The sequence below is a fragment of the Astatotilapia calliptera genome, chromosome 9 (assembly GCF_900246225.1).
Source record: "Astatotilapia calliptera chromosome 9, fAstCal1.2, whole genome shotgun sequence".
NCBI classification, from domain to species: Eukaryota; Metazoa; Chordata; class Actinopteri; order Cichliformes; family Cichlidae; genus Astatotilapia; species Astatotilapia calliptera.
In genome coordinates, this window is record NC_039310.1 from 16580154 (window position 1) to 16603141 (window position 22988).

Genomic DNA, 22988 nt, shown 5'->3' on the forward strand with positions numbered 1-22988 from the left:
AATCAGAATTAGAAAGGGTTTTATTGCCAAATGTTGAGCGGGTTTACAACATTAGGAAATTGCTGCGGTGCTTCAGTGCAAACATGCTGTCATAAATACTGTTATAAATTAAGCTTAAATGGACATGAAAATAAAAATGAGAATAAGAATTAAAAGTGCTAAGTAGATAGATATATACATGATATATACATGAGTGCAGGTGGTGATCAGTGCCAAACATGGAATGATGCAGTGAACACAGCGTAGGGAAGCCTTTCTGTGTGGAGTTTGCTTCAGTCTGTTAGCTCTGTTCTAAACTGGTGACTTGTCCAGGGTGCACCCTGCATGTAACAGCTGGGATTAGATTCTAGGCACTTTGTGATGCTGAACCCGATAGGCAGAAGAAAATGGATGGATTTTAACCCAAAGTAGCCAGCTGCAGTTTCAGATTTAAGAGCAGCAAGATAGAAAGCATAATGAGCTATACTAAGGAGATGCATGTTGTTTTATATATGTAAATGAAGGTCACTGACTATGTCTCCATGTATGTAAACTATTTAGATCCAGTGACATGCACCCCATATTGAAAAACACATACAATGAGAGCACTTCAATTTGTTTTTATTTGAAAATGATTTGAAGCAATTCCTAAATAAGCAAACATTAGAAGTTTGCTTTGCCTCTTGCTTTGTTTATAGGCTGTGATTTTAAAAAATCTTTTTTTCCCCAATCGCATATTTAGCTGTCAGTGCAGCTGCTGTTTAACAGTATTATTTCATAGGTCAAAAAATTCCCAGGAAAAAAAAATTGGATAAAGAGCGCAAAAGTGCTCTCTGAAAACAATTTTAATGCCTTGCACTGACTAATACAATCGCTCACATGCACATACGCAAATGCACACAAACCAGATTTCAGTGAACAGTCCCAGTGGGTCCTCTCTCACGCCAGAAAGTGCTTTGTCACGTCTTGTGGCTCTTTTTCTCTGTCAGTCTCCCTCTCCCCTGTCTGAGCCACGTCTAATTCAATATGCGGTTCATATCCTTTCTCAGCATTGCCATTACTACTGCCAAGACTTAGAGCAGACCCCCAGGGGCTATTAGGAAAATCCATCCATTTATTGTGCAAGATACACATTTGGCAAAACAACGGCCCTCTAGAGGAACTTGTCAGAAGAGTTATATTTCCATGTGACAACCATTCGCCTGCTTGATCTTTTGTTTGACTGGAATTCTTGTTTCATAGCATCAATGAAAGCGGTCTTTTTAAGTCCCACATGCACTTAATTTTCACTTTGTGTAGCTGATGATTCTTTGTTTGCTGAGAAAACAGGGCTTAGTTATTTTCAGAGCGTTGTCTTTTATCATTTAACTCATTCAGAAATTGGAAGCGTCTTATTTTTGGCTAAGCAGTCACAGGACCTCAGCGTGCCAGTGTTGGTCTGCAGCGCTCTGTACATCCAGCACATTGGTCCACTTCAAGAAGCTTTGACAAATACAACAAAGGATAGCGTGAGATTTGGTTTGAGCACTTGATCAGGTTGTAATTGTGGAAACATGTTGGATGGCCCAAAAGGAAAAGATTTCATCGAATTTTGTCTGATTTTTAATGATCCAAGGAGAATTTATCATAATGCTTTAAATATACTGGGCATATTCATGTTTCCCCAGAGGATGAATCTCTCAGTTTGCATGGGATATTTCATGATTTACTCATTTATTTGTTCGTTTCATGCGCTGTTAGGAAATCTTCAGAGAGCATATTCATGCTCTCAGTGACATAAACCCTACTGATTTTGTCTTGACCGTGTCGCCTTATGTCAGTGCCTGTATTGGAATAAGTATCAGAATGTCTTACTGAGTGGCTTTATAGTATAGCCCAACTTAAAGGTCCCAAATCCATTTGCGGTTACTTCAGGAAGGGCATCAAATCAAAAATGCAGGGCTACCCGCTGTGGTGACCCCTTGGGAATAATTGCGCAGCCAAAAATAAAGTCTTCTACTGATAAGGCTGTTATAACATTTGAAGCATTTCAGTCCAGTCCATTTATATTTCTGATACAGCAGACCTGCAGGAATATGTAATGTTTACATGACTGATTTGTCATTTAATGCAGCTACAATAACTTAAAAGTCTCTCAGGACCTAAGACATTTATCCATATGTTAATCAGTCATAAGGCAGTATAAACCTGACAGTTTCTTAGCGGATCACAGTGAATTGAAAAGTACTTAGTTTCACTCCGGCGAGCATGTGATTATCAGACCATACCACCACATGCACTCATTTGATTTATGGACCAGAACTTTCAAGGAGGTCTGATTTAATTCTGCCATGTTCAAAGCCAGAGTAACACACTGCACCGCATCCAAGCCAGGCCATTACTTTGACTCGATTTATGACTTTTTAAGCAAAAAAAACAAAAAAAACCCCTACACATCTATGTGTTGGATTTTGATAAAGATATATTTCCTACAGGTGCCAGGAAAGGAAATTGTACATGACAACATCCCACCCTTTCAGAACCTCTCCAGGATTTCACCCAGTGATGAAATATGGAAATTAGCATGAGTCAGCCGTTTTGCTCCGTTGCAGAATTTTACAAGGAATATGTTTCTATTGCCAGTTTAATCCAACAGTTAATCATTGTGGTAAAGTGACTGTGCAGTGATGAAATGAACGTCACGTCTCACAAAGAAAAAAGAAAAAAAAAAGTCAGTGGAAAGGTAAAAACATTAGAGGTCCAGATTTGTAAACGGTGCAAATGAAAGCTTCTAAAAAAACTCCCAGTAACTGAGATGCACTGTGGATGTTTGGTCTCGCCTGCATGAGGGGAAAAAAGAAAGAAGAAAGGTAGAGCAAGAAAAGTAACTCACTTTTATCCTGTTCTGGAGGGTCCAGGATGTCACTGTCTGTGTCACTAGGAATATGCCAAGGCTGTCTGATGGCCTGTAACTGCTGGTAAAACTCATCCTGAAATGGAAAAACAGATCATAATAGAAGAGAAATAATAGAGGATGGTAAAATATATACTCTGCAGATAGATGGACAGAACAAAAGAGAAATGGGAAAACAAGATTAGGAAAGACAATCTAGGCCAGCCTGTCCGTTTAGCAAATCTGAACCCTTAAACAAACTGAAAATGGAAACAAATCTTCAACCGGCTTATGGTTGTCATTGTATTAATGACTATGTATTCATAATTGTATTCAATACTGAACATTTGGAACCCTAACCCATCAAAAAGTGCAAAAGTCAAGAAATAAAAATGTACAAAACTAGTTGAATACCAAGAACTGTGTCAGTGCGAACCAGGGCAGCTGTAGCTACAATGTAGCTTGCCATCACCAGTGTGTGAATGTGTGTGTGAATGTGTGTGTGAATGGGTGAATGACTGAATGTAGTGTGAAGCGCTTTGGGGTCCTTAGGGACTAGTAAAGCGCTATACAAATACAGGCCATTTACCATTTACCATAATGAGCACACATATACGGTGAAATATATACCGGTACTTTATATCCAAGAAGCCACTGCTTATGTCTTCATATTTTGCTTCTAAGGAGCCAGACTTTCTCTCCAGTTTTAAAGAGCCATAGTTGTCGAGCATTCCTGAAGGTCTTTCAAAGTTTTCTTTGGAAATTGGCTGCTTTTTCACTTCCTTCAGTCCAGTCCTTGTACCAAACCATTTTCAGAGGAATGTTTACTCTTGGTTGTTAAGTCACTGACCTATATTAATAGGTCATTGAAGCCCCCTCAAGGGATGAATCAGTGTTGTACCCCTTAGAAGTAACAAAAACAGGGGGGGGGGAAGAGACAGAAAAGACCTGACACAGGACCCAAAAACTGCTTCTGGCCCATCAGTTGATCCATCTACTGTTCACTAAAGTCTCCTCAGAAATGGTCTCAGTGGAAGAGCGGCTGTTAAGAACCATTCTTAAAGAGGGGAAACAATGGCTGGGGTACTCAAGTTACACAAGATCTGGACTGAAAATCAGTAGCAAGAGGTCTTGTGAGTTAAATTTCTCTAACTAGAAATATATGTTAAAAAAACAAAAACGATTTTCAATTTTTTTGTAGTTTATTGCACTTTTTTGCAATTTATGTAATTACTATGCACTTAATGCATACATATTATTAAAATTTGGGCTATAATGGTTGTATTTATGTATAGCAACTTGAAATGCTCCCAAAAATGGCACTACAGCATGTAAAAATATAATATAAGCTCTGGCGGACTTGGGTCTATGGTAGGTCTTTTTTTTTTTTTTTTTTTTTTCTAAATGACATCAGAAACAGCAGTATGCGACATTACGTGATGGCAGAGCTTCAGTTCATCCTTTGTCATTTTTTTTTTTTTTTTTTTTTTTTTTTTTTTTTTAAATAAATAGGACAGGGGGAATGAATGAGAGAAAGACGGGGAGAGAAAGAAAGAAAACCAAAGGGGAGAAGAGACGGTGAGAAGGGGGGGGAAGAGAGAGAAAAAAAAAAAAAGAACTCCTGGGTCACCTGTATGGAGAAAAAAAAAAAAACAAACAAAAAAAACAAACAGAGGAGACAGCAAACAACAAAGAGCAACATAATAATAGAGAAAACAAAGCACCATCACAATAAACTAGCTAGTCATAGATATCAATATTTACTAAATAATAAACGATATTGTGCAGCACGCAAGATAGACAGCGCACAGTGTTTAGGTCTTAAAGGGTTCATGAATAAAATTTGGCATTTTTGGTTCAAATCATCATCGATATGTACGGAGGACTTTAGGAGAGAGGTACAACGGTGAACGTTTACATCCTATCTGTGAAACACATTGGAGGCTCTGCAGTGGTTGGTGACTGCGAGGGACCTTGGCAAAGTTGATCCAATTATGAAAGCAGACAATTTTAAACACACCAGCAATGCAGTAAAAGCATACCTAGATGAAAAAACAAACAAAAAAACAAACAGTGAAACCCTAGCAGTCCTGGATTGGCCTCCCCAGAGCCAGAATTTAACATTATTAAAGCAGTGTTGCATCATCAGGGGCGATCGTGGCTCAAGAGTTGGGAGTTCGCCTAGTAATCGGAAGGTTGCCGGTTCGAGCCCCGGCAACCTTCCGATCTGGTTGGACAGTCTCGGTCTCGACAGTCTCGGTCGTTGTGTCCTTGGGCAAGACACTTCACCCGTTGCCTACTGGTGGTGGTCAGAGGGCCTGGTGGCGCCAGTGTCCGGCAGCCTCGACTCTGTCAGTGCGCCCCAGGGTGGCTGTGGCTACAATGTAGCTTGCCATCACTAGTGTGTGAATGTGTGTGTGAATGGGTGGATGACTGGATGTGTAAAGCGCTTTGGGGTCCTTAGGGACTAGTAAAGCATACTACAGGATGGTAATGGTAAATACAGGCCATTTACCATCATTTTGACAAAAAAATAAAATAGAAAGATAGCAAACATCCAAAAAAGAGCTTTGAATGTCCTTCAAGAAGCCTAGAGAACTATTCCTGAATACCAATTAAAGAAAACACAAGAAAGCTAGCATTTATATCCGTTGTTTTCTCTTTTAAGAGGTTAAAGATTCTCTCACTCTGGAACCTGGCCTCACTTTAAGGCTTCAGTTCTTCTACCTGGGACCAGGTGGCCTTAATAAAAGCCGACTGGGTGCAGTAGTGTTTTGGATAATGTGACTAGGTGTCAACTGGCATAACTGTCAGATTACACAAAGGCATTGTAAAATTCCTGCCCCACCATTAATAAAACCTTCAAAAAAAGGCTCATATTTAACAGTCCTGCTGTTAAGTAGATCATGAAAGGAATATAAGAAAGAAATCCCAATGAAAGTTCCCCTTTTATGCCAGACTCATTTTTCCACAGTGAAGTGACATCCTACTGTACAGACCTCCACGACTTTCTGCTAAACCCCACACGAAGTGGTGTGTGCCCGCAAAGGATTTGCACGTGTAATATTTTGTGCTCCTGGTGATCTCGCTCATATTTCTTTCTGAGGAAAGGCTCTCAGCTTCAGTGCCCGGCTTTACTTTTTTGGCTTTCAGCACACAAGTTCACTCTCAAGATGCTAAAACCTTTTCAGACCATGACCCAATTTTTATGACAGTTTTATCCTTGCAATGTGAAATATAACATGTAGAACTACATGTCTCATTAAGTGCTTGCATGACTTGTAAAAAACAAAAGTTTCAGTGTGGGGTCTTACCTCAGACAGATAGGCCCGTAGGCTGGCACCAAGGGTATCTGTGCTGCTTAGCCCTGGAGGGGTGAGCAGCGGTCGGGTAAGTATTGGCTGACTTGTGGGTGTAACAGGGCGGCTCCGCGACCTCCTGAAGGTCACCTCTTTATAAGAGCCGGAGTTAAAGGTGGAGCGTGTCAGCAAACTATTTGGGGTTATGGGCCTGCTGGGTGTTCTGGGGGTTTGAGTCCTGCTCCCAGGGTTGCTAGGAGACTGAGTCCTACCCATGGTGAGGGTCGTGGTCTTGGGGCTAAGCAAGGGGAGGCCCACACCACAAGACTTCCCCGTAAGGCTACCAGCTGGAGACTGGGGCCTGGACACGAGGCTGGGGAGGGGAAGTGTGTCAGGTAGAGTTCTGTGGCGCACTGGGGTGTGGTATAGGCTGCTATGTGGATTATTGGAGCTTCGGGTGGTCATCTTTCCCACTTCTGCCAGCTTTGCCAGGTCCTTCTCAACCTCTGGAGAAAGAAAGGCAATAATCCAAGTCAGTATCCAAACGCTTAAGGAGTAAATTTCCTATTTAAATCCTATGGTATACACACACATTGAAATAAAATTGACTTTATTTAAAGCCACGAAAATGCCCATAATAATTTTTAAGATAACTCTCCCAAATAACTCTGGAAAAGGAACTTTTAACATACCAGCAGGCTTACTTTGAGTTTTATTCATCGACTGATTTGACTAATGATTCACAAACTTTACTGTGGGCGAGACTGCTTGGGTTAATCCCTTTTCTCGGCAATGATGACAATATTTATAGACCTTATAAACTGTGGTGAATCCAGCTTCCTCTGTCAGAAAATGTCCCAAGTTGATACAGTAAGTGCAGCATGGCTGTATTTCTTCCCTTCTTCCTGACAAAAACACATTAGGCTGCTGCTCTGGTAGTCTCGAAAACATTTTTGTTTATAAAAAAACGCGACGCTGCCAACTTCTGTGATCAACATCTGGGTCATTTTTTCCATGTTTTCTGCTTTCGTTCCAGATCTTGACAATCGGGATTCAACAAACTGGGAGTTATCATTTAAGAGGCATGATTTAGAGGAATGACTCACTCGAGGTAGAGGGTACTTCTGGAAAACTGTATGTGTGACGTTAGATAAATAACAAGAGCAAGCAACAATTATTTCACAAACTCAAACTTCCATGTTTTTGAGCAAATTTCAGCTTTCCTGGGTTTTACAAACAACATTTGCAGAAAACATGAAACATGTGCTTCTATTCACTGACAAATATCTATTTAGTATGCAAACAGAAAATGCCTGTAATGCTATCCTAAATTTAGCTTTTGGACATTACTCCGGAAGATTCTGTTTGTTTAAAATCAGACAGTGCTGCACAAAATCCTTTGGGGATCAAATGCATATAATTATTTGACATGCCTGAGTGGATTGCTGTTTATGTGCTTAAGCAGCTCAGCGTGCATAGAAGTAAACCTTCATTTGAGACACAATGCTGAACATATGCTGCTTGTTGTTGGTTTTATGTGTTCACTAACTTGTGTCCTGCGTGATGTTATGTGTGTGTGTCTGTGAACCGTTAAACTTTACAGACGTAATAATTTCTAAATTATAAGAGCAGCGGGTCCTCAGAGTTTTACTGCCTGAATGCCAACACACACTCGGAGGACACTTCATTAGGTACACATGTTCAGTTTCTTATACTGCAGCTGTCTCATCAGCCAATTGCATAGTAACAATTCAATGCATTGAGGCATGTAGAGATGGTAAAGACAAGCTGTTGGCATTCACACTGAGCATCAGCATTGGAAAGGAAGCTGATTTAAGTGGCTTTGAACCTGGTTTGGCTGTTGGTGCCAGATGTGCTGGTCTAAGTATTTCAGAAACTGAAACTCTCTCGAGTTTACATAGAGTGCCGTGAAAAAAAGAATATATTCAGTGAGCAGCAGTCTCAGTCTAATGTCAGAGGTCAAGAGAGAATGGCCAGACTATTAAAGCTCTTAGGAAGGCAACAGTAACTCAAATAACCCCACATTACAACCAACATATAAAATCTCTCTGAATACACATCAAATTTAGCCTTAAAGTAGTTGGGCTACAGCAGCAGAAGACCACCCATGTCAGCTAAGAGCATGAAACTGAGGCTATATTTCGCATGGACTAGAAATCTGACAAAAAAGATTCGAAAAAGTTTGCCTGGTCAGATGAATCTCAACACATTCTACACATTAGTAACAACTAATGGGCAGAAATTGGCAAATTTTATTAATGGGCCAAAACGCGAAAGCTGAAATGGATGAAGGAGGAAGTGAGACGGGGAGAGGAGAAGGTGGCAGCCTCAGAGGCTAATATTGAAAGACATCTGTGGAGTTGAGAGTAGCTTGGTCACTGCTGAGGACGAAGCAATCAAATTACGGTAAACACTCAACCGTGCGTGCTGTTCAAGGCAGGTCTTGACATCAGCTTTTGGCAGTGGCAACACTGCTGTATGCACTGTAACCATGTGCTAACCTCCACAGCTGGATCTTGACCATAACACCAAAGGATAAATAAGTGAATACCTTTAGACTGCAGTGAAATAAATAATACAAACGTGCAAAGTAAAGTACAGGATATAATGATTTCCCGCTTTAAGTCCTTAATCACCCACACACTATGTCCACCCACACTGATGGCTGATATTATTTTAAAAAGCTGTAAACAGGATGTATTCCGTAGTTCCCATAAAGCTTATATTTTCATCTTGAGGTATTTACCAGTATAATGATAAACACCACATGTTTTTGCTCTAAATACCCCCCCACCACCACACACACCGACACACACAGAAATGGACATTCGACTCCAGCTACCTAACAGTAAAGAGTAGCCTATGAAAGGCAGTTTTAATTTTAAACTGACTTTGTTAAACACAGGAATACTTTAACATATCTCAGTGACACTGATATAAAGAGACATGCCATCAAAATTCATATACTATGAACCTTGAGTTTGAACCCAAACGCAAGTAACAACAACAGGGAAAAGAGGGTAGAAAATGAGACAGAGGGGGACAGAAAGAAAACAAGAAGAAATAGAAACAGATCTATTAAAGTCTTTGATCCAAAAGCAGTTGCATGTGGTGAGCGAGTACAAGGCCCTAGCACGCTATACGACCATTCAGAACTCATGAAATCTTTATTGGATCCTTCCACTGAAAATAAACAAGTGCGCTAAAGACATGTCATTTGTCAGCAGGCTTACAAGTATACAATATACTGTTTGCTTGACGAAATTAAAACGCTACCCTTTAGTCCTTGGATTGATAACGTACAAATAATGTGAAAGAAATGCACATTCCTCACACGGTGTGAATGGAAGTAAAATTAAAAGTTGGCAACGCGGTCTTGGAAAAATTCTTGGGATTATTTACTTTTACTCTGACGAGATATCCCTGGCTCTAAATGGGGGAAATTTTCTTTTACAAAAGCCTTTGTCACTGATGAATTGAGCAGTTTGCGATGTTTTGTACAACGGATGAGGAGGTTATAGGTATTATATAAACACAGCTTTCAGACTCGGGCCCCTCCCTGGCCTCAAACAAGCGAGAGTGAGGGAGCAAATGTGGTCAAGCAAGCTAAGGACTGAAAGGCAAAGCGGTGAATCAGGAAGATGAGGGATTGTTTCCTGATTGTTTCAGGGTGGTTTTGTTCAAATAAAAACAGTCACACCTCTGCACCAGCTCAAGAGAAAGGGCCAAACGCCGATGGAGTGCATGTTTCATGACTGGAGGGCAATGAAACCACTGCCGCCAAAAAAATGCCCCAAACACAGCAAGTTCAGAAGAAAATACAGACAGAGGAAAGGGTGTCTGCATATAAATACACATCTGCACACTTCAAGGTAATAACTGAGCGGGATTATCTTTGCACGAATCGACAAAATTATGTATACTTATACACTTGAAGTGTGCTAATACATTAACTACTTAGGTATTACAGACATTTTTATACATAGACCCTCATTTTCAGAGGCCCAAAACTAAATTTAGGCAAATAAATGATCTGAACTTGATTTCGTGTTGAGCTTACATTTTTGAACTAGTTATTCGCACAAACTCTCAATATGGGGCCCAAAGAGATGTTGATGCAAGTAAAGGAGGTCAGTATTAGGCTGATAAACCTTAAATATTAAAACTTTAGAAGTGGACATATCAGCAATCAGGCTCAGCAATACTAAAATACCAGGTAGACCACAGAAGATGAAACGGCTAAAGACATATAGCCAAGTCAAAAACACTCTTGAGGAAGTAGGTGTATCATTTAAATTTCAAGTCTATAAGCAAGAGATGCTTTCATTAATGTAAATACAGAGGGTTTACAGTATGGTGCAGACCACTGGTCACAATCAAGAACAGAAAAACATCGAAAAGAGCCTGGACAGTTTTAGGGGGAAAAAAATGCCTCCAAACTGAGATTAACTTGCACTACAATGATGGGAAGAGAAAAGTGTGGCAAAGGAGAGAAACAGCTCATGACCTGAAGCATACCACATCATCCGTCAAACATGGTGGAGCCAGTATTGTAGCATGGTCATGTATGGCTGCCAGCAGAACCGAGCCACTCGTGTTTATTGATGATGTGACTGCTGATAGAAGTAGCAGGATGAATTGTTAAGTGTATGGGGCTACGCTCTCTGCTGCGATTCAGCCAAATTCTGCAAAAGTCATTGAAGAGCGATTCACAGTGCAAATGGATAATGGCCTGAATCGTACTACAAAAGCAGCCCAAGAGTTTCTTAAGACAAGGAAATTGGATATTCTTCAACAGCCAAGTCACTGACCTGATCTCAACCCAACAGAGCATAGCTTTTCAGCTATTAAATACAAAACTGAAGGCAGAGGGACCCACAAGCAAGCAGCAACCATAACGCAACTGTAAACCGTAAAAATGATGCTAGTTTGTCCAATTGCCTTTGAACTTCTTAAAATGGGTGACTGTGTAATTTCTAAATGATTAATCCAATGCTTTTGTTAAATCTGTTGAATTAGAGTAAAACGGAAAGTCTGCAATTCAATCATATATTGATTGTTTGAATTAAAATACCCCGTGGTGGTGTACAGACGCAACATTACAAACAAAAACTGTCCAAAACTGTCCAAAAACCTCTGTCTCTGCAATATTTCCAAAATGTACTCTTGCGCAACTGTGTGAAAAAAAAAAAAGAGTCCCAGATTTTAAGCCCTATGGGAATGTCCCCAAGAGGGTTATGGACCCCCAATCAATCCTCTACCTAATCACACGAGCCAAGGTGTGACAACGGGTGTGCGTCACAATCAGTCACTGTGAAACCTGGCCCCACCCTATGTGATTTACTGAGGTCAAATGGCCCAGGATGTGAGTGGGCGTTAAGGCTTCTGGGAAGGGATCTCAAAACTGGATTATAGATGGGAGACAGTTGGTGTTGTAAGCCGTCGTCCTCTGTTCAAAGATGGTTGTTCACAATCGACATCATTACTTCTTTTCTGTGCAATATGTGAACACAGGCATCTTCGAAATAGGGGGTCTATGACCCTCTTGGGGGACACCCCCATAGGGCTTAAAATCTTGGACTCTCCAAAAGTTGTCTTCAAGAAACTTAAAGAAGTCCAGACGCTTTTTTTTCCAAGCTACTTAGACTACGATGACCTGGCTGACTGAGAATCTCAGTGAGCACTAACTGGATACATACACTACTCAAATAAATTAAAGGAACACTTTTTAATAAGAGTATAGCATCAAGTCACTTAAACTTGTGGGATATTGATCTGGTCGGTCAAGTAGCAGAGGGGGTTAATAATCAGTTATGGCTTATTGGCCTCCCAGGAACATTTTTGGGCATGCATACAAGCATGTAGAGGCCATACAGGCTACTGACTACCGTTTTGAGTTGCTGAAATGAAATATTAGCAAAACAGACTTGCCTGCCACATCATATTTTCATTTTGTGTTTCTTTTGGTGTTTTTGAATCATTGAATTCAGCCCCTCTGCATGTTGATACTTTTCATTTCCATAAAATGATGTGGGATCCTTTCGTTCCTAACACATTACCCAGTGTACCCATATCAGTGTAGACATCCAGCATGATTTTTTTCCCCATTGAGATTTGATGTGCTTTCAATGTGTTCCTTTAACTTTTTGAGCAGTGTGCATAAGAAAATGTCACAAAATAAAAACACAAACTGGGGAAACAATAGTAGCTCAACAGTGAGGCTCTGGCTCATAATGTGGAAGAGATTTAACAGCTAATAAAGGCTTTAAAGACTTGGATTAGCTTGTTTAACAGCTTCTACAAAAGGCCTGCTGGGAATCATCAGGCTGACTAGTCAGTATAAAACTAGAAATCAATAACATCTGAAAATTTGGTACATTTTTAACACAAACTTTATCCTTTTTTTTCTTTTTTGGGGTGTATTTACTGTCATTTACAGATGATCTTAGAAGGTCATTCCAGCTGTGACCACTGCTGTTTGACAGAAACAAATTCACTCAGTGTGACCAGCATGTGTTTAATATATCTGGTATGCAAAGAAATCTTTACACACTGTGACGCTGTTAAACAGACTGGGAGGACATGCATATACAAACAAGTGTGTGACACATGACGGTAAATGGCAAGTCTCTCCCTGGCTTCTATTCCACACTTTCATCTGATTCATACTTGATCTTCATGACAACAAAAGCAGTCTCTGAGTCACCCAGACGTCACATATATCAAAGCTCAGCCTTGGACTACATTAAGAATAATCATTTCCAAATTGCCACACAAATTCCATTTCGTCAGACAAATAACACTCCAACAGAGTCAGCCTTCGATCGGCTCATATTGACTCAGCAGCGGGAGTGAGAGTTATTAACTGAACCTGTCAAAACTGAAGCTCAATGGGATTCCTGGCATGTGGAAAACATTTTAATTAGTCTTTCTATTTACTCTCCATAAAGCCCAGGAAGAGCAGAGAGAGATAAGAATATACATATCTCACTATACTAAGCGCACAAAATGCTATATAATTCATTCCCGTGTTATAGATTCATTTGTTCCTGTGATTTAAATAATTCAAAGCCAAAAGATACATCTTGTCCTCACGTTTTGGTTGTGTGCGTGAGTTATATAAGTGTCCCAAAAGAGCAGAACACCCTGTGCAAATAGATTATAATTTCCCTGATCAATAGCTTATAAGAAAAATGTTTAAACCAAAACAGAGACTAAGATAAACAATTGAATTTTGCCAGAACAATCTCTCCCCTGAGCTGGATGAATACATCAGTCTTTTTTTGCTGAAGGTGAGTTGAGTGCATACAGAGAGTCTACACCGAGATGAAAAAATATTCAGTAACTTCAGTCCACATCCACATGTCTGGATGGTTTTACTACAGGGCTTTTAAGTAGGGGATTTGGGGGTTTTAATTTTACTGGAAGTAATTTTTCTCATTAGGACGAATGCTCATATTCTCCACTCTTACGCCATCATTGTGGACATGGATGCGGATATAGACAGCTGCAAACATCATGGGTGGATGCTATTAACTAACTGTTAAGCAGTGAACTGTTCACATATGCATTATATACATTTGAAAGAGATTGATCCAAAGTCAAGGTAATTTCTTTCCAAGAGTTATTGTGCATTTCTTTAAAGACAAAGTAAACAGATGCAGCGGTAACGGACGCCTTCACATGCTATTCTCAGATTCAGATTTCTCTTTGGATTTGTGGTTCATACGCAGTCGATGCCCTTGGTCCACAGTCACAGTGTGGATTTCATTAAAAAACTAACAAACTGCAATGAGCTTCATGTTCAGACCACCCTTGTGGAAAGTGCTCTTATATAAAGTAGTGTATAATCAGCCAATTATTATTGTTCTTGGTGACACTACCTCATGTAAGAGTGACCATCCCCGTGCACTCATTTCATCACTGGCCACTGAGAGAAGGTGAATTGTTTCATGAAACTGCATATGGAAAAGGGTCGCTGCTTGAATTTTAACACTTTGCATATAAGTTACCGATCTTTGACGTTTGTATTTTACTATTAAAGCAAGAGAATGAATTAATCAAAACATGCTAAAACCTTTATACGATGTAATAAAATGGCTCATTTTTTCTTTTTCTGGCTAATCCAGGGCTCCATAAGTCTTAGTTTTTAATTAACCAGGAAATTCCTTCCACCAAAAGCTGTGTATTCTTTTACTGGATAGCCCCCCCACCCCTCAAGTGCTATCTTAATCCCCTTCAGTTATATAAGACTCTATAGCTTTGTATGCCTGCATGTGTGCATGCTGGCACAGTGTTTTTGCTTTCAAAGAAAGAAGGCTTTTTGATCTGCCTCAGTCTCACAATTCATCATTATAGCTAATATCACATACAGACGCACACACACATAAAGCATGCAAACATACACATACAACTGCCTACCAGCAAGCTGCTTGCCCATGTTCTCCAGCTCTTTAGAAAAGAGGGAGTCGCCCAGTAGCAGGCCCGTCTGCCCGACAGAGCTCCCACCTCTCACAGCCTTCAGATCAGCCTCCCAGACAGCCTGACGCTAGTTAGCAAGGAAAACAGAAAGAGAGAAAAAGTCACATTAGAAGAAAGACCCTTCAATTAACTCTTTATATAATTTTCAGCGTTTGCTGGAAATATCTGAGCCATATCTGCTGGGGGAAAAAAAAGAGCCAATTATTATTTTACGAGCTCAAGAAAAACACAAGAAACCACAGCAAGTGTAGATGAAAGCATACATCATGGAGTGCACTGTGTTAACTGAGTGCAGGGTGCTAGACAGTCAGTAGTGGTTCAGAGCATTTTTGTGTAACTATCAGTAAATCTATAGGAGCGTGTATGCACACCAGTCTGCTGGCAGCGAGCCTGGCAGCAGCAAATCTTGCGCTGCCAGTTACGGAGCAATAAATCAGCCACTTTGAATAGTTTCCAGAGTTTTTTTTTAAATAGAGATGATCATATTCTAAAGCATATGAAATGAAAGAAATAAAAAGGCAGATTGGATCACTTATGTGTAGTTGCTGTGTTTGGCCTATTTTGCTCGTACCAATCATGGCCAAGTGTGTGATTTGGAAAGGGACCTGTTAGACAGTCTAAACTTTGCCAAGTTCTTTAATGGCAGCATGCTTAATCCTCCTATTTTTTTTCCTTTGATAGGACGCAAGTGGCCAGATGATCTGTTTCAGTGGACCGAGCGTACATGAGCTCCAAGCACAGGTGAACAATAAAACCTGTCAGCCATAATTCCACCTCCTGTAAGTTTGGTTTACACTAGATAAGTTATGATACCTCTGATGCCAGCACTTACATCATTTGATGTGCTAAGCACTTAATGGGAGACAGAGCTGACTAGACAAAGTGCTGACACAGAGTGAGGTTTGGAGACATCTGGTGATATACATAGAGCGAGGCTTCCAGCAGTCTTTAAAGACAATCCTGGGATAATCCCTTCACAGCAAAACCCGAGCACACGGCTGCGCAATATCACTAAAACAGTGAAATAGTTCAAAATGAAAACATCTTGCGATAATTTTTATGATTTTTATTTTGAAGTGCGAGGTACTTGATCCTATGCACGACAGACTATGAACATAAAACACAAGCCACAAAGTCCAACTTTAATAGAACAAATGTCAGAACACCTGTGACCACTGGAACCAAACCGATTCCACATGAAATCCTAGTTGAGGATAATTGCTTGAACAAGGTTATAAAAGAACACCTGTGAACACACACTTTCCTCCTGGGTTATATCTAATGCAACATAGCTGAGTGTGGTAAAAAATAAACAGTGTGAATGGGAGTGTAGGAAGAGCCGTGTTACCAGTAACGGAAGATGGAGTTGGTGACCTCACACAAACCTCCTATTTGGAAAAAAGACAAGCAAATGCTTTTGATTCGGCGAGAAGAATATCTGGGGGTGTCGGGCGCCGCGACGGACACTGGATAAAGTCAACCTCAAAAAAGCCATTACTCATAAAACTGCAAGATTTAACTTGGCCGAAGGATAAGAAAAGAAGCCTGATGAAGTGCAGAACACGCTTTGGTCAGTTACAACCAAAATAAATTTGTGTGGATCTGATGGTTTCCAGCATGTCTGGTGTGAACCTGGCCAATAACACCACAGAGGAGTGCATGAAACAAGGATGTGTGAGTGTAATGTTATGGGACTGCGTGAATGTCAAAGGTGCATGGACGGTCAGGGCAACTGAATACTAAATGGTGTTTTCATTCAGGGCAGCCACAAGAAGCTCGAGAGGAAAGGAATTTTACAACACGACGGTGTTCACAAACGCACAGGGGACAAGGATCTTTACGGGGAAAACTATGAGCTGGATAAGCGTGTCCTCTCACTAAAATCAAACAGATCCTTTGGAGATCTTCAGTGATAAAACCTCTGCAGCAAAGAGCGACTGAGAAGAACTGTGTGAATAATGAAGGAGTGAAAAACTGGCAACCATCAAACATAAAGGTGGGCAGACAAAATAGCCTTTTTAAAAATAAAAATAAAAAGAAGAAGAAGAAGAAAATTAAAAAAAATTCACTGATCAGATTTTTGGCATTGGGATTGTCCTTTTGGGTTAAGAGGTGTAGTTCTTAACACATTCGTCTTGCAAAAGAAAAATCCCCTGTCTGGAACACAAACTCAGGGGGTCGGCATACTCCTAATGCAGGTCCCATGCCCGGATAAATGGGAAGGGTGCATCATGAAGGTTATCTGTTGTAAAATCTGTGCAAAATCAGAAATATAAAAATATGCAGATCCATGGGCTGTGGCGACCTGCTAGGTAACAAGCAGCCAAAAATCCCAGTATATGCACAGGAAGGAATACACTCTATTATAAGAAGACTCTCTTAACATTTTAGTATTCTTGCACAAAGGGGAGGTTAACTCAGTTTGTTCTACAGTAACAAGTTAAGCTCCCCTCAAAGAGGACTGCAATGCTTAAAGAGTAGGTGTAGTGAAAAACAAGGGAAGCTGCTATCCTCTGATAAATGACAGAAGATCATTCCCAGGATCTATGGCATTGATCTTCATGCCTGTCAGATACATAAGGCCTTCTGTGGTCGTAGAACCACAACACCCAAGCCAATCTTTAATTACAGTCCTCATAAAGCAGCAAGGCGGGTTGAGTGCTACAAGTGAATCCCCTCCCCAGCTTTATTTCTTTCTCATTGGTGGTATCTCCCTAAATCCAACAGCATGACATCACACTGTCCTCCTCTTGCCTTTTATACTCAGCTCTGGCAAACAAGGCCACCAACAGATTCCCAATTTTAAGTGGACTTTACGTCGTTACATTTTAAAGCCCCGGTGCTTCGGATATCCAGAGTCCAAGTTGATTATATCAAAGATCAAATTTATCGTAGTGCCTTATTAAAGAGCTCGGTTTTATAAAAGCTTTTGATATACAATAGATCATCTATTATTAGCAACATCTACAACGCAACATCTGCATTGAGTTCTAAAGCTCTGCTGTAATCAGGACCATATATCCTGGAGACAGCAGACTGGAGGCCGAGGCTGATGGGACTCCACAGTCCCAAAGACCAGGAAAACCAAGCAAGCCTGTAAGAAATTCACCTCATCAGACAAGATCAATAAACAAACAGACAGTGCAATGAAAATATGACTGTTATTTCATTGGGTTTAGTGACGTCATACTAACAAAGTCACCTGGATGTAATCGTGTATCAATATGGCATATTTGAAAATCATGTACAAAACAAAAATGCTACACAGGAGATGTTGGGGCACAAAATGGACTTGATTACACGGTGAGACGATACAACAGAATGATGGAGAGTGGTTTCATTTAGCCATGGTTTAGAGCATCTATTGTTCTTATAACAAACAGTGCACGACGTGCGATATTTTAATCCTAGCGGCCGAAAAGACAGGAAGGAATGGCTTTTCATTTGCCAAATAAAAAGTGATTTTGCAATGACTTATAGTGTATTAATGTCAGTGGTGCAAAACTGGTATGATCTCCCTCCCACTATGATAAAACTAAAGAAAGCTTAAAGAGAAAAGGGGAAACCCTTCTGGTAAAACTTTTGGCTAACTAACAAACATGGGTCTTGTTTCTTACAAAATTGATTCCATGTTGAGAGCAAACAAGACAGAAAGAGAGAGGATAGACGTCTAGAGTCAAATATTTTATAGCCTGCATGTGTGGAGCTATACGTGTGTGGTCAGCAGTAATAATCACCGCAATCTGGGGTTTGGTCCAACATGGCCCCTCCACACAACAAGGACTGCCGGGGGTGTGTGCATGCAGTCACAGGGGTTTGAGCGTACTGCTGGCTTTGCGAGCACAATTGATGGACTCTTGTTGTGGTCAGGCCTGGGTTGCATAGGGACTAATATACACAAAACACACACAGGACCTTGCACCAAGACACTCTATTTGATCATCTCTCATTTCAGCTTATTATTTGAGGCTTTTAACTGCTTCACTTGAAGTATTGGGGCTCCTTTGAGTTATAAATGCTCTGGCTGATAGGATTTGCTATTACGAGTGTTTGGGGTGTTTAGTGTACGTCACTACCACAGTACCTTTAGTGGACTGCACTAAAGGTACTGCAGTTCTCCTTAAACACAAGTGGATCACTCCATATAAAATCTACTAAATTTGAAGTCAAATGTTTCCACCAAACCACCTTAGAATCAGCTTTTCTTTTCTTTTTTTTGGTGCAATAACTTTACTATGTTTAAGAAGTAAAACAAAAGTTTATCTTCATGATATAGCTTTGAGCTTTAATCATCAGGAGATATATCATAGTTCTTTCTGTGTCATAAAAAGCTGAAGCTGACTGATTTATTTGCAGGCTGATTTTGTCGGCTGCCATCTGCTACTTGATGACATATGAATGAATGAATATGAATGGCTCTGGTTAGCACTGTTGCTGCACAGCAAGAAATTCCTGAGTTCAATTCCACCATCAGGCCGAGGTCTTTCTGTGTGGAGTTTGCATGTTCTCCCCGTGTTTGCGTGGGTTCTTCCCACAGTCCAAAGACATGCAGTTAGTGGGGATAGGTTAATTGATCAATCTAAATTGCCCATAGGTGTGAAAGGTTGTCTCTTTCTTTGTGTTAGCCCTGTGACAGACTAGCATCCTGTCTAGGGTGTACCCTGCCTCTCGCCCTATGACAGCTGGGACAGGCTCCAGCGCCTCCCACAACCCTGAAAAGGATAAGCAGAAGCGAATGGATGGATGGATGAAGTATTAGCGTTTATGAAAGCTGATTAATGAGACGTAAAAATTAAAGAAGAGACAGGAGAAACAACCATGTTATGGGTGTTGGCATTACACAGTTTGGCCACCAGAGGGCACTTTGTTACCTGTTCGCAAGACACGCACGTGGAACGCCACAAAGACAACCGACTGATCCGAGAATAGTTGGGCAGAGGGTAAAGAAGTACATAAAGAACTACACATGAGATTTTTAGTAAAATGTATTTGTCTTGTATGTCTGAGAGAAAAAAAATATCAGCAGTCATAGAGGAATTCCAGATTTTTTAAATCGCCAAATATCGGTATTTATCTAAAAAAATCGATATCAGTCAAGCTGTAATAACAATTTTGTTACATAGTCATGTTTTAGCACTTGCAAAATGGCATGTCTGTGAAATAAAGAAACATCTTTAAAATTCCTGCCACACACAGGCCGGGATCACCGAGGGTGTCAGGTTTAGTCTAGTGATTAAAGGCCAAAAAGCTGTTACAAGCTCATAGCGCAATAAAGCAGCAACCTACAAAACAGCCCTCTTCTTTTCACCCTTTTCTTTGCTAACATGAAGTTTTGGATCAGTCACATCCTTTGCTACTTCAGCAGCAGCAGGAGATAACCACCGACTTTAGCCTTGTCTGTACCTCGTTTCCTTCATACTCGTTTTTAATTTTGAAAAAGCTTCCTTGGTTATAACTATCAACGATCGAGCTCCTGCCAGAAGCCAACAATGAGGAGCTTGGCCTGAGCTCTCTCTGCAGTGCGCTCGCACAAAAAACTGTGTGCCAGGTGGTGTAAAGTAGACCTGCTGCATGAAAGACACTCTGCGGACCCTTATTTGGTGTGAGATTAATCTGGGCATAGTGAGAGCTGACATACAGACTTAAAACGGGTATCACATGCCAAAAGAAACTCAGCATAAAGTGAAGCATGACATTTTTCTCTCTGTGAATTTTCATCTCGAGCCTCATGAACCCTTTATGTCATCGGGCCTCAGGGTTGAAGCTCTGGTAAGCCAGTGCATTAAATACTGACGAGTACCCAGCCAGTCCTGTGTTTTTTATAGAATCAGGTGTAGTGATGCGTCAGTGCTGTACAGCTGAAAAGTCTTGTGTATTCTGGGGAATTATCTGAAGTGGAAAGAAACAAAAAGAGGGTCATATATTCTGTCATATCTTTACATGGATTAATCAGCTAAGCTTAACACTAAGAAAATGAATTTATTACAGGTTTTCTAAATAACTCACTTTGCTTTTGCAGCCCCATCTAAGTTGCATGGCTGTGGGAGAATATGGGATGTGAGAGTTAGCACTCACACTTTTAATGAATTCCTGTTGTTTTGGCTTATAGCAGAATCACCTAATGGATTTTATGGACTTGCATACAGAGCTCAGAGGCTCACTCATCCAACCACAGTCAAAAGCAGACAGGATATTGACAATAACACAGTTAGGCTTTTACTCAAGTGCTCCAAAGACCGACTTTATGACACACTGCCTGTTCTTAAATCAGAGAAAAACAACGAGTGTCAATAGAAGTGCAAATGAGATGAGTCTTTACAAGAGTCTGCGGGAAAAAATATATTTTTACTGCACTGTACTTCAAAATTTAGCTGAAGCCTTAGAATCAGTGTGCCATAACACAAAAGATTAGTTTTTGTATGTGTGACATCTTGGAGTTCATTTCCCAAAACTTTAAAAAAGAAAATGTTAAAGATGTGAAAGTGCTTCAACGTGTTAGCCTGCAACAGACTCTCCAGGATGTACACTGCTTCTTGTCCTATGATGTTGGGCGAGGTTTCAGCATCTCCCATGACTCTACACTGGGAAAATGGAGGAAAAATAGATAGATGGATCTATTACAAGAAATTCCCTAACAGAAATCTCTCCATCATTGTAAGCGAAAATCATTTTAGTGCACAGGCAAATAAAGAAAAACAAAAAATCCTGTAAATCCAAAACAAAGCTTTTGGCAGATTACACCAGCACTTGCCTTGTGTGGCTACGCTGTGCGATTTGCTCAGATGACAACCATACATGCGTGTCTGTGGAGGTGTGGGGAGCAGACTGTTGCCAAATATAAAAAGCCATACAGCCAAGATTCCTTCGGAAACAGAAATAAACCCTCATAACGGTTCTGCTTCGCATCTCTCACACACACAGCACTGCATCACACTATCTTATTTCCAGCATACAAGTGAGCAGTTTCCCTTGGCATATTTTACGATGGTAACACCCATACCACTCAGAGCAAATCTGATTAACACATATCACTTAAGAGTTACAAAGGAAAGTGGGAGAATTTTGGGGGGAATTTACACCTGGCTATTGCTTTAGGAAAGAATTTGTCTTTATGGGGCAATTATCACCTAAAGGGAGCTGGCAGAGGTAGGAGACTAATAATGATAACCGTTAAGAGTGTTTACTTTCCAACATCTCCAGGGCATTTACTGCCCAAACCAGGGCTTGTCTACAATACAGGGCTCTACTTTATTTATGGACAGTTGTAAATGCTAATAATAAAATATGACTTCAAACTTTTAAAAGTCGCAAAAAAAAAGTAAAGAAAAATGCAATGACCACTGCGACAAGAGAGGAAGCACCAAGACACTTTTCTACCAGCGTAATGAAATCTTATGTCTTTACTCTGTGCGAAGACATAAGATTTCATTACACTTTCATTCATTACTTTATTCGAGTTATTTGTACTCCTACCCCCACCTCCCGCCGAATAAACCATAAAAGAAAAAAAAAATTCCACACTGCTTAGTCATTTTACTCCACAAGCCCCTGGACGACTAGCTGAACTTACAAGCTATTACAAATTGCATTTGCCTTTCGAAGAGGGCCAAATATAAGCAATTAAGCACAAAACAAGCACGGTTACTTGCAGCACTATAGGTTACAGGAGATATTTGCACTTGCAGAGTCCATATGGGACCTATTAGCGCACTGTTCTCTAAGTTGCCAGACAAGGCTTAACCTGTGAAGATTGCGGTGTAGCGGCAGGATGGAGTGTCTAATCCCTTGTTGCGCACAGCTACAAACTAGTGGTTAAATGTGGATGTGAAGGTCATTGGAAAGGAGAAATAAAAGGCACAGGCTAAATTGATCGACTTAACTCTTCCAGATTTATTAAAACTCTGTTACTCTGTGTTGGTTGCGGTCAAGCCTCAGCTTTTCGGTTCTAAATCCTTCTGTGCGTTGTGTCAAAGAAAACACTTGTAAAATGCTGGGAATTAGTGTGACTGGCATGTTAAGGTCCAAATGTCTACAGTTTCAGGATGGAGGCTATTGTATTTGGCTAAATCCGTCAGAGCTCCGACTACTTTAGTCCTTCAGTTTCTAAAGGTCTGCTCCCAGTTAGTCTGGAGCCTCTCTGCATCTGCTCCACACACGGAGCACTGCACTGGCTCCTTTCGTTCTTAAAAAAAAGCAGTAAAAAGCCTTGTCTAACACTTAGATTGGGCAATTATATTTTTAAAAAAAAAGGTATTGGCTTTTCGGAGAGGTAATTATACAAAGGTACCGGCGTCTTAGCTGAATGCTTTATTAACAGCATGTGCCTTTGACTGAGT

At 40.5% G+C, this 22988-nt stretch overlaps 1 protein-coding gene across 1 annotated transcript in view; it reads right to left on the reverse strand.

The window, feature by feature from the left end:
* The window catches only part of LOC113028971 (uncharacterized protein C8orf34 homolog), a 30956-nt gene that overhangs the window by 2090 nt on the left and 5878 nt on the right, over window positions 1-22988 (reverse strand). The window contains exons 4-6 of the mRNA XM_026179504.1: window positions 14593-14719; window positions 6166-6656; window positions 2852-2948 (exon numbers count right to left, since the gene is read on the reverse strand). Coding sequence (XP_026035289.1) covers window positions 2852-2948; window positions 6166-6656; window positions 14593-14719 — 715 coding nt within the window. The remainder of the gene's footprint in view (window positions 1-2851; window positions 2949-6165; window positions 6657-14592; window positions 14720-22988) is intronic.